General features: G+C 35.5%; 1 protein-coding gene across 3 annotated transcripts in view; it reads left to right on the forward strand.

The window, feature by feature from the left end:
- The window catches only part of LRCH3 (leucine rich repeats and calponin homology domain containing 3), a 112,822-nt gene that overhangs the window by 28,215 nt on the left and 58,719 nt on the right, over positions 1-25,888 (forward strand). For all 3 annotated transcript variants that reach the window (XM_065876052.1, XM_065876054.1, XM_065876053.1), the window contains exons 2-6: positions 14,011-14,155; positions 15,761-15,887; positions 18,916-19,021; positions 23,519-23,655; positions 24,815-24,924. In XM_065876052.1, the coding sequence (XP_065732124.1) occupies positions 14,011-14,155; positions 15,761-15,887; positions 18,916-19,021; positions 23,519-23,655; positions 24,815-24,924 (625 nt within the window). The remainder of the gene's footprint in view (positions 1-14,010; positions 14,156-15,760; positions 15,888-18,915; positions 19,022-23,518; positions 23,656-24,814; positions 24,925-25,888) is intronic.

Consider the following 25,888-nt stretch of genomic DNA (forward strand, 5'->3'; position numbering starts at 1 on the left):
GAGAGGGTTCCCAGGGTAAATGTTACTGGTATATATGACTCTGAAAAGCTGGGAGGGAAGGAGAGCCAGCCCCTGTGGATGAAAGGGAGAAATTAAGAACATTGTGAGCTGAGCAAACATCCTAAAGATGTCTCACTATATATTTACATTTATGATAATAAGCAATACACAATGGCTAAAACATCTATTTTTTTAAATAAGAGATTTGGCCCCTTTTTCCTGTGTGCATTAGGTAACCTGCACATGCATAAGAGCTGGAAACACTGAAGAACACTATATGTCAGTAGAAATGAATAAGTACAGTTATTTAAGTTTAAATTTAAAATATTTGCATTAATTGGTTGAATGAATTTAACTTATTTTGGGTGTGATTCAAATAGGTGGTTCCTTTTAATGGAAATGTTACCACATTTTTTCTTCTGATAGCTTACATGAGAATAGGGAGAAGAATAGACAGGTAGAGGAGAGTACGATATTAGATCTGATGGGTCAAAGGAAATGATCTCAGGCACCTTATTATAAAAGTCAGACACTGGTCTGAAAAATAGAAGGGTGCCTCCTGCAGCACTAAGGAGAATCAAGAATGGTGATTGGGCTTCCCTGGTGGCGCAGCGGTTGAGAGTCCGCCTGCCGATGCAGGGGACATGGGTTTGTGCCCCGGTCCGGGAAGATCCCACATGCCGCGGAGTGGCTGCGCCCGTGAGCCATGGCCGCTGAGCCTGCGCGTCCGGAGCCTGTTGCTCCGCAGCGGGAGAGGCCACAACAGTGAGAGGCCCGCGTACCGCAAAAAAAAAAAAAGAAGAAGAAGAATGGTGATTGTAACAGTTTGACTGTATCTGAAAGAAGGGGCAAAATTGAGCAGACTTCTTTAAGAGCAAAGAATGAATTTGTTGAACTAAACACAGAAACACTACTTAGATATTTATAATTATTTTCTTTTAAGAGATTTAATTTATAAAATTATTAAAGTTATTGACAAGTTTTTGTGTTATAAAGAATTAGGGTTTTTTTTTTCTTTTTGCCAGCTTATGAGGAGTGAGCAATATCATATTAGTAAAATAATTATATTATTTTTCTGGACCTTGTGACCTTCACAGCCTCAAACAGAAATAGGAAGTCAGAAAGTTAGCTGGGAGGAAAATGTCACATCAGTTAAATAAGTGTTTCCCAAAAACTTTTTTCAAGTTTAAGAAACCACATTACTGTCATCTTTGGGCTCCAGGTTTGTCCCCCGAAAGTAAGAATCAACTACTCCTAATTCATAAAATCATAAAGTTATTGAGCAGTTAATGGGAGAAATAGACTTAAGAAAAACATGCTTTTAACATGCTTCTTACCTGAAAAAAAAAAAAAGTAAAATAATTGAAAACATCTCAGTGAAAGTGTTAGAGAAAAAGATTCTGAAATGTCCTAGAGCTTAAGATATATATAATAAATGGTAGAGCTAGGGCTGAAGTCTGGCTATATCTTAGGTCTCATTTAAGATAATAGTTTTTCTCTAAATTGCATTGTTTTGGGGTGTAGTTTTGAAAACTTTTATTGGCAGGGTATGTAATGAGCCATATTTCAAGATGAAAGAAAATATTATGAGAATTGGATAACACTTTTAAGGATGGTCTTTGTAAACTCTAAAATTGAGTTTATTTTCCAATATTATATAAAACCAGAATCCATTCTAGGCAGAAATTCACATTCTTTCCTGTGTGAGCAAAGAGAGTCTTTTAAGTTGGTTGACTTTTTTTATCTTCTCTGCATTATTTGAAAAGGAAAAATATGTAGTACATTTGAATGATATGTAAAAATAAGTGAGGGGAGAAAAATTTAATTAGAAAATTACAGGAATATATTCACATATGTGTGTGTGTAAATATATATATGCCCTTTCTTATCAAGATTTAAGATTAATACTTAGTGATCTTTATTGTCATATACCTCTTCAAATAACATGTTTCACTACAGATAGCCACATGTATTTATGGTGATTTAAATCCTTTAGATAACCTCTGTACCTATCATGATATGGCAGGTTATAGTTTCTTTAATTGTTCTGCCAGAGCAGAACTAGGGTACCCTTTTCTCCAGCTTTCAATAGCATTTTTTTTTTCCACTGCCCTCCAGCCTCCACTAACAGGCACTGGGAGGCCCCTTAGGGCCACTGCCTGCTGCCTCATTTTAAGCCAGTGCCAGATGTTTTATTGTTACACATCACTTCCAGGTACCAATTTCTGTTTTGTTTTTCAGTTGCTGTATAACAGACCGCTATAAAGCTTAGTGGCTTACAAAAAAAACCCAACGGTCATTAATTCTGAAACTTCCCTTGGGATTGGTGGTTTTCCCTTTTACCCCCTACCCCACAAATCTAATGCCACAGATGTTGCTGTTATATGAGGGTGAAAAATAGCTGATTCTAGAACTGGGGCACAGAAGTTGCAAGATAAGCCTGGAACATCTTGCTGTGTCAGAATATAAGGAAATGCTAGGGACTTCCCTGGTGTCTCAGTGGTTAAGAATCCACCTGCCAATGCAGGGGACATGGGTTCAAGCCCTGGTCCGGGAAGATCCCACGTGCCGCGGGGCAACTAAGCCCGTGTACCACAACTACTGAACCTGCGCTCTAGAGCCCGTGAGCCACAACTGCTGACCCTGCATGCCACAACTACTGAAGCCCACATGCCTAGAGCCCATGCTCTGCAACAAAGAAAAGCCACTGCAATGAGAAGCCCATGCACTGCAATGAAGTGTAGCCCCCACTCACCACAACTAGAGAAAGCCCATGCACAGCACCAAAGACCCAGCGCAGCCAAAAAATAAATAAATAAAAATTAAAAAAAAAAACGAAATGCGAAAAAAAATGAAGATGGCATATCAAAAAGCTATAGGAGCTAGTTTAAAGGGGAGATCTCCTAATCAGGTCTGGGTCATAATGGATTATAACATTGAATAAAATGAAAATCCATGAGTCTATGCAGCAAACAAGTCAATAAATCAATGTACATCTATTTTTTAAAATAGGAAGGTATAAACTAAAAACATTTTGTACTTCAAAGTGGAAAAAAGTTTCAACGTCATTTTTGTTTTTAATAAATTTATTTATTTGATTTTTGTCTGCGTTGGGTCTTCGTTGCTGTGCACGGGCTTTCTCTAGTCGTGGTGAGTGAGGGCTATTCTTTGTTGTGGTGCACAGGCTTCTCATTGCGGTGGCCCCTTCTGATGCAGAGCACGGGCTCTAGGCGCACGGGCTTCAGTAGTTGTGGCACGCAGGCTCAGTAGTTGTGGCTCGCAGGCTCTAGAGCGCAGGCTCAGTAGTTGCGGTGCATGGGCTTAGTTGCTCCTTGGCATGTGGGATCTTCCCAGACCAGGACGTGAACCTGTGTCCCCTGCATTGACAGGCAGATTCCTAACCACTGCGCCACCAGGGAAGCCCCTCGATGTCATTTTTTATATACCTTAACCACTCTTTCTTATGGTTGTAACCTATCTCAGCTTTTTTTAAAATTATAAATACTTATCTATGGTTTGATACATATAATAGTTTTTCCCTCAAGAGTTGGATTTGATTCATTTTATCTAACGCTTACTTTTTTGGAAATAAATTTTCAATCCAGGTTATGTAGTATTTTTTAAAAAATCATAAAGGTAAAATTGTGATTTGGTCCTTTATCAGTATATTAATTACGTTATTAGTCTTACCATAGATGAAGCTGTATAAGATGGAGGAGAGGATTCTTACTCATTTCTGATTCTGGAGTTTTTGTTTCATTCATTTATTTGATTTTTTTAAAATAAATATTTTATTGAGTACCTACTATGTGCTGTGTACTATGGCACTACTAAGTGCCAACTATACAGGGTTGAACAAAACAGACATAGTCCCTACTCAGTGAATATTTGCTATGTGAATCTAGAGTGATCATTCTTGTGCACCCCCCATTAATATTAAAGATTCTTTTTACTATTTTTTTAGACTTTTCTCTTTAGACGTATTATTTTTAAACTTAAAGTAGATTTGAGATGAGTTTAACTTTGAGGGTAACTTTTTTGTAAATTAGGAAAATAATCAGGCATTTGATTGCAAACAAAATGTCTTAAAACTTTTTCCATTGAAATATTTCTTTTAGTTAATTGAAACTTCCATGGTACATTTTTTAGCGAAAATTTTTCTCATATTTTTATCAGGCCAAAATAGGCTTTTTCTGCTTTGCTCAACTGAATAATACATCCAAGGGCTATGCCAGAGTGGTATAGTTGTTGGCTCATATTACTAGCATTAGCAGAAAAGATAATGGCTGGTGCAAGACCAAGGCTACATTCAGGATATGATACATAGAAGTAACTTAATAGCTTAATTGCATAGTTGCTTATTATCCAGTTTGTGGCTGTTTACAATACTTGGCAAATCTCAGTTGAGCTTGCAATCTGGAAAACAGCCTACAACTGACTACACTGACACAGAGATGGAAATTTAGGGGGCTTGTGTGGCAATAACTAGTCTTATCTGTATGTGTGAAAGCAAGTTTAGTGACACAAAGATACAGTAACCTCTCTGCTTATTTAACCTCACTGAAAGATAAGGAAACTATTTTAAACATTTTAATGTAAATCTTTAAATAAATGTTTTCTACCTTTTTTGCCTTTTAAAAGTAGAGTATACTGAAAGCAATATTCTTTTTGGTGACCAAAGATCATAAATTATTGTATTGTACTCTGTAATATTTTATTGCAGAGTACAATACCCTGAAATTAGGGGGATGGGTGTTATTTGTTTTTGCTGTATGGCTGTCAGCCTTTTGAAGCTGGCTTTATGCGTGTGTGCCTCTTTGCATTTTACAGTATATGAAGTAATTTTCCATGCATTGTTTGATTTGATTCTTAGAACAATTCTAAGAGGCAGTAACAAAGAGATGAAGAGAAACGGAGAGGCCCAAGATATATTTGGACCAAGAAACTGACAATGTTTGTTAATACAAACTGACAATGTTTGTTAATAGGATTAGATTAGGGGAAAAAAAGAAAGGTGTCAGGATGCTTCCAGAATTCTGACTTAAGCAACTGGATAGACAAAAGCATCATGTACTGAGATAGGAAATACTAGAAAAGGAATATATTTGCGAATATATAACATTGGCATTGGCATTGGCATTGTGTGTGAAGTTAGCCCTCAATAGCTAAGAAGTCTTTTTTCCCTCTATGGAAAAACATGAGGTAGTTTCAAAGCATTCAGTTTACATACAAACTCAGGACACTGGCTATAAATGAGAATTTCCTACATCAATTTAGTTACCAGGGCAAATATGGTTAAATTTTATATCAGTCTTTATTTCCTTTGTTTGGACTTTAATGATTAATAAAATTGGAAATATCAGTCAGTGGTCTAGCTGAGCCCTTTGCTGTTTTCAACACAATTGAGATTCTGATAGTAAGAAGGAAGGAAAGAGCATAGATATTCAAAGGGCAATGAACTACATTTGTCATAAATAACATGACCTTTTAAAAAGTCCAAATATATTGGGTAATTATGTTAAATATAGAGTGCTTCAGTTAAAAGATTAAGATTGTCAGACAATGAAAAGAAAGCAAAATCTACCTATGTGCTGTTTATAAGAAACACATTCAAAGAGTAATGATCCAGAAAGTTCAAAATTAAAGAATAGGAAAAGGTACTCTGTAGAAATATTGACTGTGTTAGTTTTCTATGCTGTATAACAAGTTACACAAACTTAGCAGCTTAAGGAACTTCATGGTTTCTTTGAATCAGGAGTCTAGGCACAGTTTAGACTAGTCTGCTGCAGGGCTTCAGTCAAGGTGTTGATCAGGCCTGAGTCCTCATCTCGAGGTGTGACAGAGGAAGGATCTGCTTCCAGTCTCCCTCAGGTTGTTGGCAGAATTTATTTCCTTGCAACTGTAGAATTCACAGCAGCTTACTTCTTCAAATTTGGCAACAGAGATAGGACAGATCAGATAGACAGTCGTAACCACAGGAATGACATCACATCATCTTTGCAGTATTCTATTGGTTAGGAGCAAGTTAGTTACTTTTGAAGTCCCACCTACACTCAAGTGGAGGAGGGGGTATTATACAAGGGTGTAAATAGGGATCATGGGAGTCATATTAAAGTAAGTCCACCAAACCAACCAAAAGAAGAGATTTCAAAGCAAATTACAGTACTGGGAATGGAAGAAGTAACTTAAGAATTATAAAAAGTTTGATTTATCAGGAAGGTAATAATTTAAAATTTTGGGGGCTTCCCTGGCGGTCCAGTGGTTAAGACTCCATGCTTCCGCTGCAGGGGGCACGGATTTGATCCCTGGTGGGGGAACTAAGATCCCACATGCCACACGGTATGGCCCAAAAAAAAATTGATAATAATTTAAAATTTTGTAGGTGCCTAATAACAAAAGTCCAAAATACATAAAGAAAGGGTTGAAGAATTAAAGAGAGAAATAGACACATAGCAATAAAAATGAAAGACTAATATACCCCTCTCCACATAGCAATAAAAATGAAAGACTAATATACCCCTCTCTTTCAGCAGTTGATAGAAAAAACTGACCAAAAAAAAATCAGTAAGGATGAGCCTTGAACAATGCAGTTAAACAAATGTGACCTAGTAGACATAACTAGAACATTATGCCAATGTAGAATAAATATTCTTGTCAGACTCACATAGAATATGTGTAAAAATGGACCATGTGCTGGACCGTAAAGAAAATAAACAAACAATAGAGGATTGAAATCACATAAAGCATGTTCTTTTACCATATACAGTTGTTAGAAATCATTAACAAAAAAGATAAGTAGAATATCATTATATGTTCAGAAATTAAGGAATTCATTTCTAACAGAATGAGATGAAATCATAACGGAAATTAGGAAATATTTTCTAATTGAATATTCTAATTAAAAAATGTATATATAAAGACTCATGAGATACAGCTAAGGCAGCACTTAAAGGGAATTTTATAAAAGCTTTAAGTGCATATTTTTGGAAAGAAGTAAGTCTAAAAATTATTGAGCTAAGCCTCCATCTCTATAAATTAGGAAAAGAGTAGCACAACCCCTCTCCCCCAATGAAAGGAAGATGATAAAGGTAAGAACAGAAACTAACAAAATAAAAACTGTACAATGAATAGGGTTAACAAAGCCAGAATGGATACTTTGAAAACACTAATGATATTTTCAAATCTCTGATGAGATTGCTCAGGAAAGAAATAAGGTACAAAAACCGAAGTCAGAAACGAAAATAGAGCCATCCCCACAGATGCTGTAAACATTAAAAAAATAAAGAAGATATTATGAACAACTTAATGGAAAATTCTGATGAAAATAGCAAACTCCTAGACTGTAATATCTGAAAACTGGTTCAAGAAAATATATATAAAACTTTAATAGTCTTATTAATATTAAAGAAATTCAGTCAATAGTGAAAAATCTTCCTTCAGGGAAAACGTAGGCCCAGGTGGCTTCACCAGTGAATTCTAAGAAGCTTTTAAAATGAAATCATTTGAAAGCTGTATAAATCCTTTCAGTCAATAGAAAAAGAGGGAATACCCCCAAACTAATACATCATGACTAAATTTATTTTATCCCAGGAATACAAGATTTAACATTAGAAAGTAAATTTAATATCATACTGATAGAATAAAGTTTTAATAAGGAAAAAATCAGTTCTACACTAATGGAATAAATAATAGTGGAATAAAGAGTAAAATTCAATATTAATGTAGTAAAAGATTAAAATCCTATGATCATCTCAATAGATGGAGAAAAAGAGATTGATAAATATGACATTTGTTACTGATAAAAAACTCCTAGCAAACTAGGAATAGAAAGGAATTTCCTTAATCTGATAAACAATATCTACAGAAAACCTTTGAAATTGGGAACAAGGCAAGAATACCTTCAATTACTGCTTTTATTCAACATTATACTAGAGGTCCTAGCCAGCACTGTAAGGGAATTAGATGGTAGATAGATAGATAGATAGATAAGTAGGTACGTATGTACGTACGTACATACGTACGTACGTACATATCACAAAGGAAGAAACAAGCTTTCATTATTCACAGAACTAGGTAATCGTGGATTTGGAGCTATCCAAATGAATCTACAGATAAATTTTATAGACTAATAAAAAGATTTATCAAAGTTGCCAGGTACAAAATCAATATATTGAAATCACTTTTCTTTCTGTGAGTAACTAATGGTTAGAAAATAAAACTTGAAAAATATATATCATTTATAAAATCATAAAGACCTGTGAATAAATCAAGTAAAGGTGTCATTTTTTCCCAAATTGATGTTTGATTCAGTGCAATCTCAGTAAAAGTTCGAACAAGTGTTTTTATGAGATAAAACAGGCTCATTCGAAAACTTACAAGGAAATGCAAAGGACCTAGAAAGCCAAGACACACTTGAAGAACTACAAAGAGGAAGGAATACCTGTCCTACTAGAAGTGATGTAGGAGTACATCACTCTACTAGATTTCAGGAATCATTGTAAGCTATAGTAATTAAGATTGTGTAATATTGACATAAGAATATATAAATAGTGCAATGGAACAGATTAGAGAAGCCCCCAAACTGGCCCATACAAATGTAGGCACCTGATATATGACAGGTGTTATAGGGAAATAGTTGTGGGGGGAGGTGATGATCTTTTCAATAACTGTCACTGGGATAAATGGGTATCCCTGTAGGAAAACATGAAATTGGCCTCCTACCTCACATCATACTAGAAAATAAATTCCTGGTAGATTAAATGTCAGACTCTAAAACCTTTAGAAAAGAATATCTTTGTGACCTTGGAGTAGGGAAGGATTTCTTTTAAAACTGCAAATACCACTAACCATAAAGGAAAGGATTAATGAAACATTTTACTCTATTAAAATTAAAGACTTTCATCAGAAGACACCACAAAGACTGTGAAACTTCAAGCTACAGAGTGGGAGAACATATTTGCAACACATATAACTGATAACAGTCTCATATTCAGAATTTATAAAGATGTCCAACACACCAAAAGACTTGAGCTGGTACTTTACAAAAAGAGAAATCTAGATGGCTAATAAACATATGAAAAGCTGTTGTACCTCATTAATAATCAGGGAAATGAAAATCACAATGAAATGCCACTGTATAAAAATCTTTAAAACATAATAAATATTAAAACATCTCAATAACAAGTATTAGCAAGGATATGAAGCCACAAGAACTCTTTGTACATTGCTGGTAAATGTGTAAATTGGTACAACCTCTTTGGAAAACAATTTGGCATGCTCTTTTGAAGTTGATGATACATAAATCTTATTACACAGCATTTTCTCTCCTAGTTCAGTGTGTAATCGAAATGTTCATCAGTAGTAGAATGAGTAAATAAATTGTAGCACGTTCATATAGAATAGTATGAAGACAGTGAAAATGAAGGAACTGCTGCAGTATGCCACTACATGAATGAATCTCAAATGTTGAGAGAAGGTCACAAAAGAAAACACATAAAGTATGCTTCTACTTTTAGAAAGTTGAGAGGTGTGCTAGGCAGAATTATGTTCCCCCCACCTTAGGATGTAGGATGTAGGGATTAGTCTACATCCTAATCCCTATAACCTATGAATATGTTGCACTACATGGCAAAGGGGAATTAAGGTTGCTCATCAGCTGTTCTTCAAATAGGAAGATTATCGTTGATTATTTGGGAGCAGGGGGAGGTGGGCAAATCAAAGGATCGTTAAAAGTGGAAGAAGGAGGCAGAAGAGGGAGACCCACAGAGATGGCAGCATCAGAAGGACTCCACGTGATATTGCTGACTTGAAGATGGAGGAATGGGGCTATGAGCCAAAGAATGTGGACAGACTCTAGAAGCTGGGAAAAAGAAGAAGACAGATTTTCTCCTAGAAGCTCCAGAAAGAATGAAGTTCTGCTGACACTTTTTTAAAAATAAATTTATTTATTTTATTTTATTATTTATTTTTGGCCTCATTGGATGTTCGTTGCTGTGTGTGGGCTTCCTCTAGTTGCGGCGAGTGGGGGCTACTCTTCATTGCGGTGTGTAGGCTTCTCATTGCGGTGGCTTCTCTTGTGGAGCACGGGCTCTAGGCGCCTGGGCTTCAGTAGTTGTGGTACACAGGCTCAGTAGTTATGGTGCACAGGCTCAGTAGTTGTGGTGCACAGGTCAGTAGTTGTGGCGCACAGGCTTAGTTGCTCCTCGGCATGTGGGATCTTCCCAGACCAGAGATCAAACCCGTGTCCCCTGCATTGGCAAGCAGATTCTCAACCACTGTGCCACCAGGGAAGTCCCTAAGGAGCAGTTTGTAATCGAAATTAATTTCTTTCATTTCTTCAGTTTTTAAAATCATACTAACAAAATTTAAATAGGAATTTATAGAATAATTTTTGTTGTATTTTGTATTAAATAAGTTATTTACCATGTGATTCTGTAGGAAAGTTTTTTTTAAGGGAGGGCAGCAAGCGTGGGTGACAGTTTACAGCTGCATCTTTTTTTTTTTTTTTAAGCAGAGGTCTTCTTAGAAGCCCATATGATTTAAATTTATTTATTTATTTATTTATGGCTGTGTTGGGTCTTCATTTCTGTGCGAGGGCTTTCTTTAGTTGTGGTAAGCAGGGGCCACTCTTCATCGCGGTGCACGGGCCTCTTACTATCACGGCCTCTCTTGTTGCGGAGCACAGGCTCCAGACGCGCAGGCTCAGTAATTGTGGCTCACGGGCCCAGTTGCTCTGTGGCATGTGGGATCTTCCCAGACCAGGGCTCAAATCCGTGTCCCCTGCATTGGCAGGCAGATTCTCAACCACTGTGCCACCAGAGAAGCCCTGTAGGAAATTTTTATTTGTAAATATTTGATGCCCTCTGTTACCTGGGCTTTAACTTTTTCCTAATGAATACAATATGGGGAGGCATTTTGGTAAGATGGTGGTCTTTCCCAACTTCAGTTACTAACTACTACTTCAGAGTGAAGCAACTTGGAGGCTCACAGGCTGGTGGGACCTGTAGGGAATATGTGAGTCTGGGGGATATACTGGGATCCAAATGAAAATAAGAGACAAAAACCTATGGCAGTTATCAAAACTTTTGAGTTCTCAGGAAGAACTGTACCCCAGAGGGGAAGCTTAGTTCCAGTGCATCATGGAGCTTGCTTCCACTGTTTTGATGTTGAATGCCATTCATGGTACTCTAGCAGCTTGATCTGAGCTCCAAAGATGAGGCAAGCCATGAATTGGCAAAGGAAGATAATTCATTTAAAGGAACTCCAGCAGCCAGAGAGGATGAACACGGATTACATCTAGAAGAAGTGACTTCAATGAAATAGAACTATTCGAAGAGATAGATGACAAGTTTAAGAAATAAAACAGGGGCTTCCCTGGTGGCACAGTGGTTGAGAGTCCGCCTGCCGATGCAGGTGACACGGGTTCGTGCCCTGGTCCGGGAAGATCCCACATGCCGCGGAGCGGCTGGGCCCGTGAGCCATGGCCGCTGAGCCTGCGCGTCCGGAGCCTGTGCTCCGCAATGGGAGAGGCCACAACAGTGAGAGGCTCACATACCACAAAAAAAAAAAAAAAAAAAAAAAAAAAAAAAAAAAAAAATAAAACAGAATGTTCCAGTAATCCCACTCCTGGGCATATATCTGGAGAAAACTCTAATTCGAAAAGATACATGCATGCACTCCAGTGTGCATAGCAACACTATTTATAATAGCCAAGACATGGAAGCAACATAAATGTCTATTGACAGATGACTGGATAAAGATGTGGTGTGTGTGTGTGTGTGTGTGTGTGTGTGTGTGTGTACGCACACACACAGTGGAATATTACTCAGCTGTAAAAAGAATGAAATAATGCCATTGCAACAACATGGATGGACCTAGAGATTATCATACTAAGTGAAGTAAGACAGAGAAAAGACAAATATATGATATCACTTATATGTGGAATCTAAAAAAGAATGAACTTGCTTACAAAACAGAAATAGACTCACAAACGTAGAAAACAAACTTATGGTTACCGAAGGAGAAAGGGGAGGGAAGGGATAAATTAGGAGTTTGAGATTAGCAGATATGAATAGCAAGGTCTTACTTTATAGCACAGGGAACTATATTCAGTATCCTGTAACAAACTCTAATGGAAAAGAATCTGAAAAAGTATATATATATCAAGTTTTATGAATCACTTTTCTATTCACCAGAAACTAACACAACATTGTAAATCATCTATGCTTCAATTAAAACAAAACAAAACTAAATTATCCTGAGATTCTTAAGAGAAACAGGGTGACATGCTTCTAATCATAGCATGAAAGAATTAAAAAGTGAGGGGAAAAACTTTTCTATATATTAATTTAAGGAGAGAATGATTACTGTTGAGACTCAGATTCGTGGTTTGGAACATTAAGTGGAAGAGTATATCAAAACAGAAAAAAAAATATAAAGAAGGAGAAGGAGCAAATGGAGGAGATGCAACAACTAAAGGTATAATAGAGGAGAATTTCTCTGGTTTAAAGAAGGATTGAAAGAACCAACTGAGTTCTGGACCAGAGTGTTAATTTAAGGATGGAGGGAGACAAAGAACAAGCTGCTTACAAAGGAAAAATAATCAGATATGTGCTGGACTACTCAGTGTGACACTGGAAACTAGAAGGTAGTAAAATAACGTCTACAGATTACCAAGAAAAGAATTGTCTGTATATACCTAGCTGAAATATCATTCACTTGTTATGGTGAAAGCAAGGTACTCGCAGATGTGCAGGAATTCAGATCCTCCATCTAGGGAAAGTTAAAGGATTCTCACCAAATAATTCTCAACAGAGAATTTAAGGGGCAGAAGAAGAGAGAAAACAGTAGAGATCAAATGAATCTCACAGTGCATTTAATTAAATCTAAATGGTTAATGATAGAGTGACTGTATTTCAGCATACTTCTTTGTCCTCTTCATTTTCTGAAAGTTTGCAGCTGATGGAAAAGCTTGATTTGACTCAGGTTCTGTCCCTTTGGCAAGACCATAAATGATGTTCTGTTCTTCTAATGGGGGGCATATACTTTCTGATTATCTTTTTGTAAAGATAACAGTCATTAATACTCAATTCTGGATCCATTAATTCATTGAGAGTTGCAAAATGCTATATCCTAGCATTATTTTTCATTTATAGCTAGAACACTTATATAAAGATGCTTCCCTTTATCTATTTGGTTACTCAGTGATACAGTTCACATAGGGAAGGCAAGGTAAATGTTTGCTTCCCCCCCCTTTATCAGCTTACAAGGTAATTAATTGGTTCTTTATCATCTTTTGGGGAGGATAAATTCAGTAATATGTGATAGATTTCAATTCGCTGCAATTATTATTATTGTTTTTCGCTGCAATTATTATCTTTATTGAAGCTCAGGTTATCTCATCTTTAGCCAGTGGGAGCAAAGATGGTTCCTGAGTCCTTTTGACATGACAGTGATACTTTTTTGTTTTTGCAGTACGCGGGCCTCTCACTGTTGCGGCCTCTCCCGTTGCAGAGCGCAGGCTCAGCGGCCATGGCTCACGGGCCTAGCTGCTCCGTAAAGAAAGGGACAATATTTTTTTTTGTTTCGTTTTGCTTCGCTTTTCTGAAAACCTTATGTTTTCTGAATGTTGTCTGAGCTTTTGGGAAGGTGGATTTTAGGGATTTTAGGGATCCATTTGTTTTCTAGGATATTTGGTACTTAGCATGATCTGTGATGTAATTTTTAAGCTGGTATTCCTTGCAATTTATGTTGCTTGCAAAGAATAATTGTTTTATTTTTTAGTATGTGTAGAGACCCAAAAGGAATCAGCGTTTCCCAGCAACAGGTATAGAGGCATATGTTAAAATGGTTTATTCAATCATTTAATATTTGAATATTTAATCTGGACCAGTCTCCACAATAGGAGCTCTAGGAAATTCAAACAATTATGAAACCTGCTTTTTTTATTTAAAATTTCAGTAAAATAAGTTCCAAGGATTGATTTTAAACTTAATTTATTTTTTCTTTCAGATCTGTCACGAAATCGCCTCTCAGAAATTCCCATAGAAGCATGTCACTTCGTTTCTCTTGAGAATCTCAATTTATACCAAAATTGTATTCGGTATATACCAGAGGCAATTCTAAACTTGCAAGCTCTAACGTTCTTAAATATTAGGTAAGGATTTTTTCCTTTTAATTTTTAGTTTTGTGTGATCTTTTCAATTTTCCTCTTCCCTTTCACTAAAATTTACATTATCTGGGGAATTCCGTGGCAGTCCAGTGGTTAGGGCTCCATGCTTCCACTGCAGAGGGCACAGGTTCAATCCCTGGTCGGGAAACTAAGATCCCACATGCCACGTGGCCAAAAAATAAAAATAATAATTAAAAAAAAATTTATATTGTCTGTTTATATCAGCAGTATCTCGACATATTCTTAGACTAAATTAGCAGTATTTTCTATATCCCTCTAGTTTCTCCCTTTGTCTTTGTGTTTGTAATAATTAACAAACTCTAAGAGACATTAGCCTAACAGACTTGGAGCAGTCTTGTAGCAGTGGTTTTCCGATTACATTTTCAAATAAGCTTCATCAAATGAGAATAGTACATCTGAAATTACTTTGTTTGGTTTTTGTGATTACGTATTTTTGTGTACTAAGTTCTGAATATATAAATGCATTTATTCAACTCACCTACTCCATTTTTTCACATCTTACAAGAATTCTTTTGTTATTTTATTTCTTTATAAAAGTTATAAATGTTGACTGGAGAAGATAAACAAATGTAGAAAAGTAAAGGAAATTTATCAAAATGTTGTGTTTGAGTTATATAATTATAGGTGAACTTTTACTTTTTTGTAGGCTTTTAGTCAAATTTTTAAATGAGTTTTTCCCCTTCTCATTAAATATCCTTTGGAAATATTTTTATATGTAATCATTTTAATGTACAGTTTATATATTTCTGAAACTCATTTTCCCTCTCGGATATTTATTCTCTCAGTTTTTTCCCATGATCAAAGTAGCACTAGTAGACAGTTTTGTATGTGAATGTCTAATTATTAGATTTTAAAAGTTTTAAAGGCTTATGATCTGTGTTAGTAAAATCATCAAAGATCTTGAAAAGGGGGGGCAATTGTTACTAAGGATTAAGATGTTAAATCTGCATAAGTAAAATTTTAACCTATTTTTATCCTAATGATAGATGTGTTTTTTACTTTCAGTTCTGATTTTTATATTTTTGTATAAATAAAAATTCCTTACCTATCCTTCAGTTAATATGATATATTTGAAATCACAATCTGTCCCTTATTTCCCATAGAATTATATTTGGGTCGTTTATGTACATTTGGTTATAATAATGTAATGATGAGGAAAGTAAATTACAGACACTTTGTATATAACTCTTTGGAAGGAAGAGGAGAGGATATTAGTTATCTACCCTATTTTAAAATCATTTTTTCCTATATAAATTTAATAAAATAATAATATGTTTTGTTTATATGGCACTTCATTATTTACAAAGGAGTTTTGTGGTGCAAGAGTCCTGTAAGCCCTGTGATTTACAGATGAGGAATCTGTGTAGGATGCAGATAAATTAAATGCTGTGCCTAAAAACACAAAAGCTGACAAGTGAGGAACTGAAGACTCGAACTCAAATCTAATATTCTGTTTGTTCCTTGCAAGACTTAACTTTATTAGTATACTTAGTATAGAATGAGAAAGATGGCAGTTTTTTCCTTGAGTGGTGGGCTCTGACTTTTCTGTTTTTCTACTTACCCATTTAGTCGAAACCAGATGTCAACATTGCCAGTACACTTGTGTGATTTACCATTGAAAGTCTTAATTGCTAGTAATAACAAATTGGTCTCACTTCCAGAAGAAATTGGACATCTCAGACATTTAACAGAACTTGTAAGTTAATATTTCATTTTTTGATTGTTTTGTATATATGTGTGTGTGTGTGTATATATATATATACACACACACACACATACTCTTTTGTGTTTTTGAGTTATTTTCAAGTACTGATAATGAAGTTTTACTGGTTGATGAGCTCTCAAGTGCTTCAACACAGAATTAGGAAAGAACTGAAAGTACAAGTCTAATCAAAGTCTAATCAGGTTCTAATCAATATTAAATGATTTCTATGTTATTAAACTTTTGAGACATAATTTAATAAAGGGTTTGAATTTTTTTAATTAAATCTTGTTAATAGCATCAATATTCTGATTTTTGGTTAGTGCCTATAGGGAATGGGCAGTACAAAGGTCAGGTTTACTTTTTTACCTTATAGGCTATCTTTAGAACCTAGCTCCCACTCTAAAGTGAGCTATTCTTTATATTTTCTAAGAAGCTTAACCTTCACCTACCACTTCTTGTTATTCTTGAGTGCTTTTGTTCTGGGCATGGGAATAAGACTTTTCTTATTTAATCACCCAATAACATTATGAATTGTTATCATCATATTATAGCTGAGGAAACCAGCACTCAAGATAGGTTAAGTAATTTGCCAAAGGTTCCATAACTGAAGTAGAATTTGAAACCAGTCTACCTTAACTCCAGAACCTACGATTCATATTTCTGAAATGGTCAAATACAGTTATGTCCATTGAGATTTGGGAGTATAATTCCATGTAGGTTTATTAACAAAGATGTATGTACATCATAAGCAAAAAATAAGTACAGTTGGCCTTCTGTTTTTGTAGGTTCTGCATCTGTGGATTCAACCAACGGTGAATCAAAAATATTTTTTTAAAAAATTTCCTGGGAATTCCATGGTGGTCCAGTGGTTAGGACTCTGCACTTTCACTGCCAAGGGCGTGGGTTCGATCCCTGCTTGGGGAACTGAGATCCCACAAGCCATGCAGCATGGCCAAAAAAAAAGAAATAAAATTTTAAAAAAATGTTTTTTCCAGAAATCTCTAAAAAGGAAAATTTGAATTTGCCGTGTGTGACAATTATTTACATAGTGTTTACGTTGTATCAGGTATTATAAGTAATCTAGAGATGGTTGAAAGCATACAGGAGGATGTATGTAGGTTATATGCAAATTATGCACCATTTTGTATGACACTCGAGCATCCATGGATTTTGGTATCCTTGGAGCCAATCCCTTGCAGATACCGAGGGACAACTGACTGTACACATAAAAGTCTAATTGGACCACATGTTGGGTCACTTTTTTTTTTCAGGTGGATTATGAATATAAAAGGTCACATATAAGAACTCACAAATATATTAAATTGATTCTAGATACTAGACCACTATTTAAACGTTCTGTTTCTAGTTATTGAATCCTAAATGCTTAAAAGATAGATATGTCTCACAGAAGGTGCTTTTAGCTTTCTATGAAAGAAGTGAGTTGATACTTCAGTCATAAAAAACAGCTTGTGGCAGAGTAAAAATTAATAATCATAATGCTCCTGATTCCCTCGTGGGTCTTTCTGCAGCATCCCTATTGCTTCTTTTCCTTTTTTTTCTCCTTCATTTTTTTTTTTAGTGAAAGTAAACTGCTGTCTTTCAACATACGTGTTTTCTGAGAGAGATATTATAGATTGCTATTCCCTTCTGGCTCAGACTCAATCTTCCTATCCTTTCGACTTCTTTATTTATTTATTTTTTGGCTGTGTTGGGTCTTTGTTGCTGCACACGGGCTTTCTCTAGTTGCAGCAAGCAGGGGCTACTCTTCATTACAGTGCAGTCTCTTGTTGTGGAGCATGGGCTCTAGGCATGCGGGCTTCAGTAGTTGTGGCTTGTGGGCTCTAGAGCACAGGCTCAGTAGTTGTGGTGCACGGGCTTAGTTGCTCCGTGGCATGTGGGATCTTCCCGGACCAGGGCTCCAACCCATGTTCCCTGCATTGGCAGGTGGATTCTTAACCAGTGATCCCTTGACTTCTTTTAGAACCCTTTTAGCTTTGATACCTAGAGCACTGAGTTAAGAAGTCTAGCTTCTGATTCTACTTCAATCATGAATGGGTAGGAAAGGTAAAAATAGTATTATTTCTTTCTGAGAATATTTTGGGAAAATTTAAAAATAATGTCTGAAGCTTATTGAAGTTTTTTGTAAGTGGTCTTTTCTAATAACAAGTCTCAGTATTTTCTTTTTATTTATATATTGGAGGAATTTTAAGTGTTACTGTGGCATCTTAGAGCTTTTATTAACCTAGACAGCTTCTTGTTGCTATGCATGGGTTTACAGATTCTGGCTTGTCTCAGAATTATGGAATACTGAAATTATCAATCTTGGAACCTTGTAGTCAGTCTCTTTTCAGAACCAGTGGAATCAAGCTATTTGCCAAGATACCAGAAGTCCTACCTAATATATGTATTAGAATCAGGTTGATGAGCTGCTAATAGAATAGTATCTACTTTTTCCATAGCCTTTGAGTTATATGTACTTTATTATTTTTCCCTCATGTTCAGTTTGATAAAGAATGATTTAAGTCATCTTCAGTGCATTTTTATTTTATATTCTTGAATAGTTGAACTTGTATTTTGAGAATGGGATTTCCTTTCAAATAATTTTATCATTATAATTTTTATCATAGTTTTGTTTTTTCTTCTAGTTTCTTTAGAACAATATAAAATAAAAATATTGTCCTAAAGATCTGTTTTAATACCTTTTTTTTTAACCTTTTCACCAACATTTTCATTTGATCTGATATTCTAGGCCTCCTGTCCACATCTTAAGTCATTTAATTTTAGTTCTGCTCACAAAATTAATGTAGATCTATATACAGTGTATAGAGTCAGTCAAAAGCCTATACATTTTAAAAATTAAATGCTGTTGCAAACTATGGGATTATTCTTGGACACAGAATCATAGTATTTTTTACAACAAGAGGGGTATTATCTTGTCCAACCTCATTTTACAGATAGTTTAAAGCATGCAAGTTTGTAATATTAGTACAATTCTTTACTTTGTATCTTTTTGAAATAGGATGTGAGCTGCAATGAAATTCAAACAATCCCTTCCCAAATTGGTAATTTGGAGGCCTTGCGAGACCTTAATGTAAGAAGAAATCACTTAGTACGTTTGCCTGAAGGTAAGAAATTGTGAAATAGTTTTTTTTGTTTTGTTTTGTTTCTTGCCTTTTTATTTTAAAGGTCTCTCAGACTGATGGGCACTTCAAAAATGTATAAAAGTTACAGCCAGTATTTGAAATGTAATGGTTTCTTTAATATGTGCTATCTGTTCCGTTGTGGATTTTAAAAGCTAGACTCTTCAGTGAAGAGCTCCAATAACTATTTAACAGTGATTGTAATTTTAGATCCTGTTAACTGATATAATCAATAACTCAGGGTAAGATCACTGGAAATTTCAGTTGGCATAACTACTTAGGAGAAACATAACATGTTTTTGATAAGGGGATAGTTTAGTATAATGAAAACATTCCTGCAGTTAGCACTGACTGACTTAAAATGGACTTGATTTGAATTTAATAATTTTATCCTTCACTGGAAATGTTCAGATAGAGGCTAATTAACTGTGTGGAGGTGATATGTAAAATGAATAATGAATGGAGTGAGAGACTGCACTAGGAGACTGGTTGTCTTAGGCTGACTATAAGTTCTGGTGCATGTATTTGAATGATAAAAATGATTAAACAAATTAATTAGGTGTAGTTGATCAGTTGTTCAAAAATATAAATTCATGAAAGAGAAAGCTACAAGAGAAAGTGAAAATGGTGAAAATCATTATTTTATTAAATCAGAATATATATTTCTTTAATTTTATTATGTAAAATTACATATCTAAATGAGAGCAATGAATCACCCAACTACATCAGTCATTAGCTCATGGAAGTTCTTGTTTCAGCTCTACTCCCGTCCTCTTTCTCTTGCTCTGTCCTCTACATTAACTTGAAACAACTTCCAAAAATTCATCTATAAACATTTCAGAATGTCTGTCTCAAAGATAAGGAATCTTTAGAAGATGTTTTCATGACAGTGATTATCTAGGTTCTTCTACAAAATACGACTTTCAATGTACAGTAAATATTGAATTAACTAATGATGCTTTTGCTGCATTGTAGAATCCAGATGTTTATACCAATTCGATCCTGTATGATACTGAGTTCTAATATGCTAGTGTGTGTAGCTTTGACATTTTTTGATCCCGAGTAAGCGTCTCAGAAAGTGATTTTCATTCCACTTTTATACATTTACTGCGACCATACTACCCAAAATCCTGCATATCTTCCCCTCAGTAGGTTTGTCCAGTAACCTTTATACCTTTTATCTTCAGAGCCTTCCTCATTTCCTCCTGGTTCTGCCTTCTACCACCTCAGCAGGGGGAATGCAGGCCATTAGCAGGACCGACCAAAATCATGACTGACATATAACTCAAAATTTCTATCAGGATTACCCCCCTACTCAGGACCCACCTACTGTGGTTTATCTTTAAAGGCTTACTAATACAATAATACTGACAATATGAAATTAATCAGAACAATTGAGGTTTTGGTGAAAATGAAAATCCGGGATTTCAGATGATGATTGCAGTCTGATAGTTTTATCATCTAATTTATTTCTCTATCTTATTTTGAATGCATATTACCAAGAAAATTGTCACACAGATAGTTTCAAATTTTTTTTGTAGACTTATCTTGTAATCTCAGCATACTCAGTTAAACTGAGATGACAGGAAAGCTTCATCCAACACCTACACAAGTTAGTGTGGAAGTTCATGTTCCTTGGTGATCTCTAACGTATTACAATTTGGTAGATAAAGATATTACATCTTTTGTTATATTGTCATTTTGATTTTAAATTAATTTTTATCAAATACATTATTCAAAAAGTCAAATAGTAATAAAAAGCTTAAAATAAATAATAGCACTCTCCTGCCTCAGTCATTCCTCTCTCCAGTTTCAATGGCCAGAAGCATATACCTTCAAGTCCTTTGACTCTTTCCACTACTGTTTGCTGACACATTTCTAAGTGATCTGCTTTTACAGCTATTGCTGGATTTATCAACTTTGACATTTTGTTTTTATTGTTGTTTTTCTAGAGTTAGTAAGTCCTTTTTAAAAAAATTTACTTAGCTTTTTATGTACCTGTGGCTAATTCCTCCCTCTTTTTCCAGCAGCCTTATTAGTCAAACCAATCAGATTATGTATCTTTCTTTTTTTCCCCTGAATATCTCCCTCATTGAACCTTTTTTCTTTCTCTTCCAGTCTGGACTGGTTGTTCTCTGTTATTTTCTGCCTAGCTTTTCTTCTTCTTTGCTGAACTCTTTTTTTTTTTTTTTTTTTTTTGTGGTTCGCGGGCCCCTCACTGCTGTGGCCTCTCCTGTTGCGGAGCACAGGCTCCGGAGGCGCAGGCTCAGCGGCCATGGCTCACGGGCCCAGCTGCTCCGCGGCATGTGGGATCTTCCCAGACCGGGACACGAACCCGTGTCCCCTGCATCAGCAGGCGGACTCTCAACCACTGCGCCACCAGGGAAGCCCCTGCTGAACTCTTATTCCTCTTATTCCTGGACTTCATGTCTTCTTTCTTACTTTTTTTTTTTTAATTTCAGCTTTATTGAGGTATAACTGACAAATAATTCCTCTTTCTTACTTTACTCCCTTGTTTTGCTAAAAGGGCATCTTCTAGTAATTTCCTGAGAACATGTCATAGGAAAACATTTTTTGAGATTTCACTTGAAAAGAAATATCTCTATTCTGTGCTCACTGTTGATTAATAATTTGGTTATAAATTCTTGGTTGAAAATTATTGTGTCAAATGATTTTCAAGTCTTTTTTTGCTTTTAGCTTTCAATTTTAAAAATTAATGGTTGAGGGACTTCCCTGGCAGTCCAGGGGTTAAGACTTAACACTGCAGGAGGCATGGGTTCAGTCCCTGGTCGGGGCACTAAGATCCCACATGCTGCATGGCACGGCCAAAAAAAAATGGTGGAAAATTTGATGCCATTCCTAATTCCAGTCCATTGTTTGTTACCAGTTTTTTCCTCTGGAATATTTTAAGGTCTTCCCTTTTTTTTCCCTACCGCTCTGAAGTTTGATGATGATGTGACATAGTATGAGTTGTTTTAATTCAATAAACTAGATACTTGGTGGGCTTCTATCTAAACCAGAGATTCACATCCTTCGATTCACATCCTTCGATATAAGAAATTGTCTTATATCTCTTTTTTGATAATTTCCTATCTTCCGATTTCTCTGTTTTCTCTTTCTAGAATTTTTGTGAATTAGATATTGGACTCCTTTAATTGATCCTATGGTTTTCTTATCTTTTTTATTGTCCATTTCTTCATCATTTTGTTTAACCAGGTGGTAAACAGTTCCAACCGTTCATACTCTAACCATTCTTCTGAATTTTTAATTTCTGCCATCGTATTTTTCATCTCTAAGAACCCTTGTTTTTCTCATATTTTTTATTTTTATTTATTTATTTATTTTTTTGCGTAACGCGGGCCTCTCACTGTTGTGGCCTCTCCCGCTGCGGAGCAACAGGCTCTGGACGCGCAGGCTCAGCGGCCATGGCTCACGGGCACAGCCGCTCCGCGGCATGTGGGATCTTCCCGGACCAGGGCACGAACCCATGTCCCCTGCATCGGCAGGCGGACTCTCAACCATTGCACCACCAGGGAAGCCCTTTCTCTGATTTTTTAAAAAAAATTCCTTTCTTGTTTCAGTAATTTAGTATTTTATCTCTCTGAAATTAGAGACATTAATTCTAGTTTTTAAAAGTTTTCTTTTATTTCCTATATATTACCTATTTTTTCAGAGCTCTTTTTTTCGATTGGCTTGCATGTTTTGATTTCTGTCTTACATGTTGGAGGCTCTTCTAGTTGTCTGTGGATCATGTACTGTCTGTATAGAGCTACTTAGAAATTCCAAGTATACTGAGCAGGAATTGTATAATAGTAGTGAAGCAGTAAGCTGGATATTTTATTGGGGGAAACTCCCTATCAATGTCTAAAGGCCTTTTATATGGAACAATATAGTTTCTCCAGAGAAAGATGTTTTCCTTCTTCTACAGTGTTGTGTATGTTCCTAACTACTGCCAGTCAGGAGCTGGGGATGGGGTAAGGTTGGGGAGGAAGGTGCTAAGGTCTTGTGGTCAAGTTTGTAGACTTCCCTGCTCCATTTTCAGCAGGGAACTCATCCTGACTTTCCATTGTGCCTGCGGTCCTTGAGTTCAGAGCCTTTCAATTCAGCTCCTATCATGATTGGAAAGGAGTAGTTACCTAGCTGCATGAGTTGGGATTAAAGATCTAGGCATCTAACCTGTTCTTTATACAGATTATCGTGTAATCCTTGTGTTATTCACACCTTTCTGTGGGATCAGACCCAGTTTCTAAGACTTTCTGTTGTTCTATAAGGGGTCAAACAGTTTGCTTTTCATTAATATTACCATCCCTAAGCAACTAGATTTCATTTTATGCCACTTTGCTGTATATCAGTTAATCACTAAGAAAGAATGCAAGTGAATACTTATGTTAAATCCATTATATTTAGCTTGAAGCTCCTGAAAAAAGTTGTCTAGTTTTGAAATTATCATTAACTGTTTATTTCCACCTTGTCTCCCTGCAGAGCTAGCAGAGTTGCCTTTGATACGGTTAGACTTTTCCTGCAATAAAATTACAACAATCCCTGTTTGTTATCGGAATCTCAGGCACCTACAGATGATCACCCTAGATAATAATCCACTACAATCTCCTCCTGCACAGGTAAACCATAGTTGACTTGAAGTATGTTATGAACTTTTTTGACAAAAGATGAAGTTTAAAAGTTATAAGTTATATGTATTTATCTTTTTTTTAGAAATTAAGTTCTTTTAAAATAAATTCATAACTTATATGTATTCTTTAGAAGCCTTGAATAAATGGGATGGAAGATAGGTAATATTCCAAAAATGTTTTTCCTTTCACTAAATTGACTTCTTTTTAATTTGAAGGAATCGTAAAGTTTTTTTCTAATAAAATTTGAGTTATTTCTTTCTAGTAAAACTTAAATGTAGACAATGTAAATGCTAAAGACAAAATACTCAGCTTACAGAACTAAAGATCATCAATGTATCTCTTATGACCATTGTTTTTGTACTTTCCTATTTTCTAAAATCTTAAGTTCCTCGTTTAGTCAGTTTGGTCATTTGTTTATCAGTGACTTAAATGAAACTACTTAATAAAGTTATTATAAGGTAGCTTTACAAATAGATTCTAGACATTCTGTAGTCTAAAAAGTGTTGACCAGCTTATAATTTTCACTGTAGCTTTCCTTACTCTACAATTAATTGATGGTCTTGTACAAGCCTCTGTATGGCAACTGTTAAACTTTATGAGTAAACTTCATAACTATAGAAAGGCCTCATAATCCTAAAGAATTTGTGTGTTGACTGTGGGACAGAAGTCAGTAGGTAGCAACAGAAGTGTATATAACTTTTTAAATCATTTCCTGCTTTTCTCTCTTACAGGAAGTAAGATTGAAAACGTAATTGTGCGTGATTGTTGGATTCCTAAAAACAAAAGTTACCAATATAATCCATGGGGAGCAATGCTTTAAATCCCTGACTATGCCTAACCAATCAATATAAGTTTACTTGGTATTCTAACAGTGTTTATAATCATAAATTATTTATTTTATATGTTACTGAAACTTATTAGTGACTAGAAAACAAAAACCTACATTTATATCACTTAAACCCCTAAAGTAACAAGTGATATAATGTTATAATCAGTACATTTTTTAATATTACTGTATATACTTGATAGAAATGCCTTCTATTTCCAATATACATTAAGTAAAAATGTATTTTTATTTTAAAATGCTAGGGGACACATATTTCAGATGAGTAATAATTTGGTTGTATTTATATGTTACTTTGTTTAGATATGTATAAAAGGCAAAATCCACATATTTAAATACCTGAACATACAGGCTTGTAAGATTGCTCCAGATCTGCCAGATTATGATAGAAGACCCATGGGTTTTGGCTCCTGGTGAGTATGTTGTATTCTTTTATTATTATATTCCATCTCACAGAGAATCAAATAAACTGAACCTTTAAATTTACCTGACTCTTTGTTTGACCAAAGGGAAATATCCTATTCTGACACAATTTTTTTCAGAATGCTTATATTAAGTAAAAGTTGATTACATAGATGTGACAAAGTGTAGTCCTAAGTCAGGGTTTCTTAACCTCAGCACTGTTGATATTTTGAACTAGACAGTTCTTTGTGGTGAGCTGTCCTATACATTGGAAAGTGTTTAACAGCATCCCTGGCATCTGTAGCACCTTCCAAAGTGACAAACAAAACTGTCTCCAGTAATTGCCAAATATCCTCTGAGGGGTCCCCAGTTGAAAACTACTGGTCTAAGTGACTTGAATACTAACTTTGGCTCTCCTGTTAACTAGCTCTGTGACTTAAGGCAAGTCATTCAAACTTTTTGGGCTTCATTTTTCCCAGAGGGAGTGAAGGGGTTGGATTTGATGACCATTAATGTCACTTCACGATCTTTTAAGTCTGTGAATCCCTCAGCTACATATAACACCTGACTTTTACAAAGTTACTTTTTGGCATTCCCAACCAATGGAACAATCTTAAGTAGCAGGAATTAAATTCAAAAAGCCTTTTAACAGGCAAAATTGATGTCTCAGTGAAGGTGCAGTAATATTCATAGACTTTACTCAAAAGAGAACGCTTTAGGCCTTCTCTTGGAACTTGTCACATTTACGTAAAAGCACAGTCCTAACCTTCTCAGTGTCCTAGTCTAAAACAGATTAACAAACTTCTATTTTGGTAGAGTTAAGTTAACAAACTTCTATTTTGGTAGAGTTTCTAAAATCAGGCATTAAAAATACAAAAATAATTTGAAGGAAAAAAAAACTGTAAAAAGCAGATGCATAGGGAATTCCCTGGTGGTCCAGTAGTTAGGACTTCTCACTTCTAGTGCAGGGGGCCT

This window comes from Phocoena phocoena, chromosome 4 (genome assembly GCF_963924675.1).
Source record: "Phocoena phocoena chromosome 4, mPhoPho1.1, whole genome shotgun sequence".
Classification (NCBI taxonomy): Eukaryota; Metazoa; Chordata; class Mammalia; order Artiodactyla; family Phocoenidae; genus Phocoena; species Phocoena phocoena.